General features: G+C 36.4%; 1 protein-coding gene across 4 annotated transcripts; it reads left to right on the top strand.

Annotated features, from left to right (window-relative positions):
* The first annotated feature begins 431 nt into the window (after nt 1–431).
* LOC113690733 (uncharacterized) lies at nt 432–8,125 on the top strand. Of its 4 annotated transcripts, none has more exons than XM_072050792.1 (11): nt 432–1,072; nt 1,163–1,272; nt 1,389–1,584; nt 2,807–2,945; nt 3,049–3,330; nt 3,414–3,558; nt 4,041–5,006; nt 5,124–5,362; nt 5,446–5,519; nt 6,991–7,135; nt 7,727–8,125. In XM_072050792.1, the coding sequence occupies exons 4-11, from the start codon at nt 2,934–2,936 to the stop codon at nt 7,778–7,780; spliced, it is 1,917 nt and encodes a 638-aa protein (XP_071906893.1). In that variant the 5' UTR covers nt 432–1,072; nt 1,163–1,272; nt 1,389–1,584; nt 2,807–2,933; the 3' UTR covers nt 7,781–8,125. The 4 variants fall into 4 exon arrangements, with proteins under 4 accessions (XP_071906893.1, XP_071906892.1, XP_027064549.2 ...); XM_072050791.1 differs by having other exon boundaries at nt 1,384–1,584; XM_027208748.2 differs by lacking the exon at nt 1,389–1,584 and having other exon boundaries at nt 7,003–7,135.
* The last annotated feature ends 541 nt before the right edge of the window (nt 8,126–8,666 follow it).

Genomic DNA, 8,666 nt, shown 5'->3' with positions numbered 1-8,666 from the left:
TAGCCCAACCATGTTAAAAATTGATTTTTCTTCATTTGCATTACTAGAAATTCTAAATTATGTTTTTAGCTGCCCATTGATAACTACCAAAAAATAACTTATTCTATGCATTTTTGTCTTCATAAAACTTTTCAAAAAATTTATTTCAAAGTGTAGAACCAACTTTTATAAAAATAATTTTTACAAATAGCAATGAAGGGGAATTTTGGATGAAGAATTCATCATTAACGTTTGACTAGTCAATGAAAGGGGAAAAAGTGTATATATTTAAAGTTCAGGGGGGCAAAGTGTTATAAAGGATCAAGTTCAAGGGGCAAACTGTAAAATAACCTCAACTTTTTTAAGGAAATTATATTTAATCTTTTATCCCCTCCAGCTAAAATTAGCTGCAATTTCAAAAAAAAAAAAAAAAGAAAATCAACTTCAATTTCCCACGTCAAGTATTTATCCGCTTCTTCCCTGAACCCTGATCCCTCCTTCCCCTCTTTCTCTCTCACACACAACACGCACTAAAACAAACAAAAAACTGATAGTTGACATGTTTCTTACCTGAGGCACTGCCTCTCTCTCTCTCTCTCCGCTGCGCAAATCCCCAAAAAAATTCCAATTTCTCCATTCAGTTCAACGATTTTCTGCTCCCTCTCCGTTGAGCAAATCCCCAAAAAAATTCCAATTTCTCCATTCAGTTCAACGATTTTCTGCTACCTGTAACATTAATGCAACGCTGGATATAGATTCTACATTTTAATTTCATTAATTAACGGCTGACACAGTTGTATTCTGGCAAAATCCATAAATGTTGATGAATTTAATGGAATTTAATTGGCGATGATGAGATGATATCAGACGGCTTCCGGCATTAATTCCTCGCCCGCTACGTGTCTCTTGGACAATATGCCGCTTCGCTTTTGTCTTCTCCATGCGTGCAATTTTAATAATAATTTATAGTTTCGTGGTTTCTTCTTTGTTATGAAGCTCGGCGGTGATACATTGTCCTATTGTTCTTCGTATTCTCATTTAATTTGTGAAAATTCATGGATGATTGATCATTTCCCGCTATTATTTGGTTCAGGTGATCAATTAGAACTGAATGCTTTTTTTTCTTTATTTTTTTTGCAGCGTGATATTCCTTTTTTTTTTGATAATTTTTTTGGTGGAACAGTGATTTGTGGTGTAAATTCGGGAGGAGAATTAGGGTGGGTGGTGGTTGAAAATGATGCGGAACCGTGACCATGGCTGCTATATGTGTCCCTTAACCAGCTTGCAAATTGGGTAAGTCTTATTTCTGGAAATTCGAGAATAAGTTTTGAATTATCAGCATTCATGATAAGAAAATTATTTGGTTAATTTGGGTTTTTTATTGTAAATTGTCTTTATTATTAGTGTAGGACTGGGGTTGTGTGCACTGAATTATAATTCAAGGCGAAAAGATTGCAAGAGAAGAAGAGGAATCCAAAATTTGTTGTTTGTGGTTTAAGTGCATGAATGATGTTGAATTTTTGGACAGAAGGGATTTGTTGCAAGTGTGTTGGACATAAACGAGAAGGATGTGTGTTGGACATAAACGAGAAGGATGTGATCAAAGTTAATTTTTTTATACTTATTGCATATTTGTATGTTTCCAAGTTCTCCGTTGCTTTGATCTTTGTATGTTTAGACAATGGCTATTAGAGGAGAGTTTGAATTTAAGGTGAGGTTGAAGTGTTTTAGATGGTTAAGGGAGTTAACTAGAAGGGAAATAGCATCATGTCTACCCTTCCGCCGGAATTATACCTTAGCTGGGACTAAAAGTAGTGCAAGCTTGACATTACGCAACTTGATCTGGTACTATTAGGATATCTATTGACCCTCAAGCTAGATGTTAAAGAAAGGAAGGAGAAATCCAACTCGAATCCGTTGAATGGCCCCTCATGTTGGGGGTACAAGCTTTAGGTAGATGTGAGTATTCGAAAGTAATTAAGGACTGGTTCCAGCAGGTGGAGTTAATTGAGGCAGCTAGCTTGGAGTGCTGATTGGGTTTCAATGGCTAAATATGATGGACAATTGACCCTGCAGCTGAACTTTGGGTTCCTAAGGATTGGACCTGCAAATGAGGGAGAATTATTGATTATCGTGGCGGTGGAAGCTTTAGTTATAATTTTCTTAATCGAGGAAAATAGTGCTAATTTCCATCCATGTGCCTCCATAATCAGATACTGTGTGCAGCTTTTGCAGAGCATGCATAATAATCTTGGACCAATTTCACTGTGAGGAGATCAGTCAGAAGATCTGCTGCAAATGAAGGGAGTGGGTCATGTGTGCTGTGCACTACCTAGGCTGGGTTATCTGCTTCAATTTGATATGCGTGAAGCTGTTGTAACTCACTCAGACTTTGTTATTTAAAACATCGAATTGTTTAGTTATCCTCACCTTCAACCTAGAAAGAAGAAAAAGAAAAGAATAATGAGAAAGAGATGTTGACATTGGTATATTAACATCCATTCAGATGGGTTTTTGATGCCGTAGTTGTCTAGGTATCATTAATAATAATAGAAAGTGTTCGTTGAATGTTGAGCAGATATTGGGTTTGCATACGATTTACAAACATGAAGTTCTTGTTAATTACTGAAGCTTTTTTTTTTTTAACCAAATTCATAGCTGAACGAATATTTATGAGAAGTTTAAATTAGCCTTTGGAACAAGGGGAAAAAACTAAAACATTATAGAATGCACATATTCTTAGAACTTATATGAAATTTTTTTCTTGGTCTCTCTCTGTCCTGGTATATATGCTGGTCTCTTTACTGGAACTGCTTATGTGTTACAGGGACTTGCAGTCTTATCTTTCACATCTTAGCCTCTTCCTTGCACCTGAGAGTAAGAAATTCTATATTCTTGTGGATAATCGACCATGGTTGAAAGATCTAGTTTCAGGTGCACATTTTTGGCAATTGATGGTCACTAAGGTAGCTGGAGAAGATATCATTAATTATCTTTAAAATGTCTTTGATTTTTTAATTTAAGTTTGACAATTTGGATACTAAGTTACATCCTTTCTAATATGACCAGTCAAGGTTGTCCCCTTTTGCAAATACCAGAGGGAAGAAAGGGAAAAAGGAAACATCTGAAGTCACTCCAAAATCAACTGCAAGTAAATCGAAGAAGTTTAAAAGATGGTTCTCTCTTGTAGAGGCTGCAACTTTATCACGGAAGAGGGCTTTGCTACCCGTAAAAAAATTGAGGAGTGCTCTAGTGTTTAACAGCAAGTTGCATAGAACCCTGTACGGGTTTATAGTCTTCGAGATTGCATGGCACAATGTTCGTGGTTTAAATTACTTGAATGAGCTTCAGGTACCTGGTTGTGTAAGTTCTTTCTGCTTCTTAATTTTTATGCAAGTACTGAGCTGCTTATGTTTTTGTCTTCTACCATGTAGACCGATACATCACTTGCTGTCGAGTCCAGATTCATGAACAGATGGGAATTTGATAGTATAGCACAAGCTGCTAGATCCATTTCTTCATGGTTTCCTGGGACAACCAATGAACGGAAGTTTTTGAATGATTATCTGGAGTCCACAGGTACTCTTTTGTTCGTCTGATTTGTTACTGATTGGAGAAAAGCTGCATAGTTTTTTTTTTGCCTGGAATTCAACATGGATATTCCTCTGCTAATGTATAGCATTCTGGACTTCATAATCTGTTATTGCCTGATGTCTGGAAGAAAATTTTTCCTCGCCTTTTGCCACCTTTTTGGCTTATGTTATTGCACATTTAGATTTGCATGCCTTAGTGCAGAAAAATTGAAAGCAATAATAGTTGTCAAGAAAGTTTTGTTCTTCGATTTACAGTGTACCATACAACTAAAATGAACTTGTTTTGTATTATTACAACTATCACATAATTACTCTATTGAACATCTTTTGTCCATGGGGATGTTTTATTTTCTGGAAAATGGCTCCCCCTCTTAGGATCAGGGCTTCTATTTGTAGTATGCCTTTAGATGATGAGATTATGATTGAATTGTGTGGAGACCTTATGAGGTCATGGTTGAACTTCTGCAGGAGAGGTCTTCTTTGATGCTCAAGAAAACTTTCCAAGGACCAACATTCCAGAGGATCTTACTTGTGATGTCTCTGATGGTGGGGATGAATCTTCTTGCATTTATAGCTCCAGTTTCAGTGCATATCCTGCTAGAACAGAGAGTGGAACAAATATGCTACAAAACCCACCTCCACCTAATGGTCCGTGTAAGAGAAGAAAACTGGCGAACTCACCGAGTAATGAACTTGAGTTTGACATATTCTGCAAAGAAACACATGGTGAGTCTGTTGGTTCACCCATTCATTCTCAGGACTCTTATGCGAGTGACTGTGAAGATGTAATTGAAGCTTCCCAGTATAGCGATGTCTTGATTCTGTTTCGGTTTGATGATCCTGACCTCCCTTTTAAACTGAAGGAAGTAATTGTTTCTGATTTGCGGCTACTTAGATTGTTAGAGGCTGGGCTTCCTTCTTGGGTTATCTTTCTTCAATCTTATCCAGTCTTTTCCCGTATTTACCGCCCATGGATGTGCCCTCTAGCCAGAGCTTTATATGTGCTCATTTCAGTTGTCACTGTTCTTATTGGATTCTATGACCTTTACAAGAATGTACCTGTTCTCAAGGCAACGGCGTCTCATTTGTTTGGGCCACTTTTTGATTGGATAGAAACATGGGAAATGACATCCAGAATTAAGTACTTAGGAACTATGTTATTTCTGCACAATTTTCAGAAGGCTGTTAGGTGGTTCCTCATGATGACACAGGCTGTACGGTCATTTCTTTCTATATTTATACAGCCAATGGCTGGACCACTCTCAGAATTTTTGGATTTCTTCCTTCCATTCTGGAATATGTGTATACAAATAGTAGAGAGCTTTTTCTCAGTACTTTGGATGGTCATTGAGTCGTCTTGGAGTCTAGTTGGGAACCTTGTTGAGATTCTACTCATGCCGCTATGGTTTATCCTATCAGTTTGTTGGAGCATTGGTAAGCTGTTAGGTAGATGTGCAAAAAACAGTTTAAGAATCTTTCTAACTGAAATTATGCAGTTTATGAAAGTAATGCTAATGTTATGTTTTCTGTTACATGTTTTTTGGTGTGCAGTGACATATTTCTTGTATCCTGTTATCTGGGTTCTCTGGGAAATGCTCTATGCTCCGATCCGTTTGGTTCTTGGATTATATGGCCTTCTGGTATCCATTTCCTTATGCATATATGGGTTACTCAAAGATATGTGGCTGGTAATGAGTGGCGTATTTCAGTTTAGTTCGGGTGTAAAATCAACAGTGAGGTCATCAGAGGTGTCCATGTTGCGGTCTCTTTGGAATGACCTTTTTTCCCAGGTTATATCATGTCGTAACACCTTTTGTGCGAGCAGTTATTGACAATGTGGTCATGTTCTTACATTACTTTCTAAATCTGTCAGATTTTTCGTGCTGTACGGAGCATTTTAAATGGCTTTGTTGCTTTCTTTACTGCATGCAATAGGCATCGTCTAAGGTACGATTTTGATTTGAACTTTGAGTTATTTTGATGCGTAATTCTTTCCTTCACAGCATCTTAAATGTCATGAACCATGGTATACTCGGTTTGGTTGCAGAAGGTTTGAGGACTGCTCACTTAAATCTTTGGAATATAAATTTTTTGCTACAAATGAGCTACAGGAGGCAGATATTACTGTTAATTTAGGTTGGTTTTTCATTCTAGATATATCCAGCCTAGGATTTGGAATGTCTTAATGTGCAATTTGCACTCAAGATGAAGTTTGGATGAGCATGTTGCGTGATTTTTCAAACTTGCTATTTCCCATCCATATGTTAAGTTAACTATGTCTTTGATATAATTGAAAAAAAAAAAACTTTGTTTTTCTAAGGATTAAGTTCGCTTGATATATTCATGACCCTTGCAAAGAGAGACTCTCTCTCTCTCCCTCGCTCCCTCCCTCCCTCCCTCCCTCCCTCTCTCTCTCTCTCTCTCTCTCTCTCTCTCTCTCTCCCTCTCTCTCTCTGTGGGTGTACCCCAACTTTTATCATTTCAAGATACATATTGGCAGTAATATAGTAAAATAGCCACTCTAGTAAATTGGTATTTTAATATTGCAAAAGACCTATGATTTCTGTAAAATTACATCAACCTGCCTCATATACAGATTCCATTAGTGGCCGAAACAAATTTATACTTAGCTCAGCATTTGGATAACTTGGATCCAAGAAGTCTTGGGGGTATGGGTGGCCCAACACCTACTTTTAGAATTACAGAACCTTGCCAGTGAGCTTTATATGTAGAATTCTTCATAAGTCTCTCTGATTGGATGTTTCACTATCCTTCCCCCCTTTCCAAGTCTCTCTGATTGGATGCTTCTAAGTCTCTACACAAGTTTCCCCCTTTTCTGGAGTGACCATCCTTGTACTTACTATGGTGTGACTTCTAGTCATTGTTCAAGACATCGAAAAACCTTCCCATCTCTTTTGTATTTGGACTTAAATACTTCGTTGAAGATTTATAATATCCAAGTCTTGCAGCAATGATGAAATTCAATGGATCAGTGTTTAAAAGACAAACCCTGTAGATAGTGATATTATTAAATTAGTTTCTCAATCATGTCTACTCAAAATAATTTTGCAATATAATTTTTCACTGATCTTCTTAGTATGTCACTTCTTCGAGCTTTGTCAAGATAACAGAAGGGCTCACCTTTTACACCTCAGATGTTGCTTTAGTTTTCTATGCTGTTGTTCTAAAGATTGTCCTTGTGGCTTGAGTTTCTTTTCGACATGTTGCTAGGCAAGCTCCAGCATTACCTTCCAACATGTAGCTGCATATCGGAGCATAAACATTAAAGTAACTAGTATCTTCTAATTTATTGCAACCGTATCATTTGCCTTTGCGTATTTCTTTAATGTTCAAACTTCACTTCTTGACTCCTTTAAGCTACTTAACCAACCACTTAAACTAATGTATGTTTAATAAGTTTCTTTTGCAGTATTTACAATCATTGGAAGGAGGTTGTTCAAAAAGTGCATCAGCCTGGTAAAAGATCCGTGGGTTCTAATTCGACTAAAAGATCCGAATCCCTAGTTTTGAGTTATGGAGAATGCAAATCAGGAGCTAAGATGGTGAGTTTAGCTCTTGTATATTCTTACAGTTTGTGACTATTTGAGGAAACCAATAATTGGTTGGGATTGGAAGTAATTGTTGAGGAAAATATGTAGAAGTCACTTATAAATTTGTGTAGCCCCTTGCTCATATTATTATTTGATTATTTTTGGAAAAATTAGTGAACAATTCATTATTGGTCTTCTCTCGAACAAATTTGATGAATATATTCAATGCTCAAATTTTTCGCTTGTCCGGGTCAGCAGTTGGAAGAGCTTTGTTTTGTCGGAGCATGCTCTTGTTGGATGCTGTAATTTCAAATTTACATTAGCAAAATGTTGAGTGACACAAGGGCTGTTATATACTTTCTTTTGATACCACGTTCCTTGATTAATCCTGTTTAACTGAAAAGTACACAAGTTCTTGTATTTGCTGATATAGGTAGTTCTGGAAAATGTGCTAGCAAGATCAGAGTCGCGTTTAATTCTGTTTCTCCATGTTTTTTTTTTTCAAATCTTTTGCATGGATCCTTTTTCTTGGATTTTTCATCACTTTTACTGACTAAAATGAACAGAATATTAAAGCAGAATGTGATTTTGCACTTTCTGCAGATGGAAGATAGAGACGAATTTCAGCCCCCACTGAAGTTCAGGAAGGTTAGTTGACACTTTTGGCAACGTTAGAGATCATATTTCCAGCATCAAAGCCCTTTTGTACATACCACACCAAGCAATCCAGAGACTGATGTTGACCCAGCAAAAAGTTTTCTTACTTGTAGATAATGTAGACTAGGATAATAAGTATAAATCTTGTAATTAATAGCATAAAATGTAATTACTATCGGTTTTTTTCCCTTTTTACATTGTATAATGTAAATTTCAATGTATTGTTACTATCGGGTTTTTTTTTCCCTTTTATGTAATATATTGTTATATTTCAACATTGGTTGGAATTTTCCTGGTGTGTAAAAAATAAACTCATATGAGAATTTGGTCCCTTTTCCAGTTGCATTTTCATCCAATCATATTTTTGTATTTCAAGTGGATTCTTATATTCCACCTCAATTATAGATGGCTGATGGTTATTATACAGAGAACCTGCATTAGTCATGATTCATTTCTTCTTGGATTGCAATAGTTGTGAACTGCATATGCTTGGCCATAAGGAGGCAACTCTACTGCTCTGTACAGGAAACTGTGAAATTTTTTTTTTTTTTTTGGCTTATTAGTCACTACAGATTCGGCAGTTATCGGTCATCCCTATTTGAATTTTATCAAATTATGTGTGAAAAGATTTGTCTTCTGAAGTTATTTTTTTCATTTTAAAATGTCAAAAAATGCACCTGATTTTGCACTAGAAATTCAAAAGGTACAAATGCCTATTCTGTTTTTCCTTAAACGTGATAATGGAATCAGCCATTGTTATCAACCCCAAGAGATATATGGAAACAGTGTCTTGACCATGATGATTTCATTCAGTTGATATTCCAAGCAGCCCTTTTGATGCAAAATTTGTCAGCAATAACCATCAGATTGGAGTAACTTTACAAAG

Source organism: Coffea arabica, chromosome 5c, assembly GCF_036785885.1.
Source record: "Coffea arabica cultivar ET-39 chromosome 5c, Coffea Arabica ET-39 HiFi, whole genome shotgun sequence".
Taxonomy (NCBI): Eukaryota; Viridiplantae; Streptophyta; class Magnoliopsida; order Gentianales; family Rubiaceae; genus Coffea; species Coffea arabica.
This window is presented reverse-complemented; position numbering and strand designations above follow the sequence as displayed.

Excerpts from the sequence above, each read along its gene's own strand:
- LOC113690733 (XM_072050789.1), top strand. The coding sequence starts at position 1,214 with ATGATGCGGAACCGTGACCATGGCTGCTATATGTGTCCCTTAACCAGC. Across the intron at positions 3,331-3,413 it reads ATTACTTGAATGAGCTTCAG|ACCGATACATCACTTGCTGT; the intron begins GTACCTGGTTGT and ends TCTACCATGTAG. Across the intron at positions 3,559-4,040 it reads TGATTATCTGGAGTCCACAG|GAGAGGTCTTCTTTGATGCT; the intron begins GTACTCTTTTGT and ends GAACTTCTGCAG.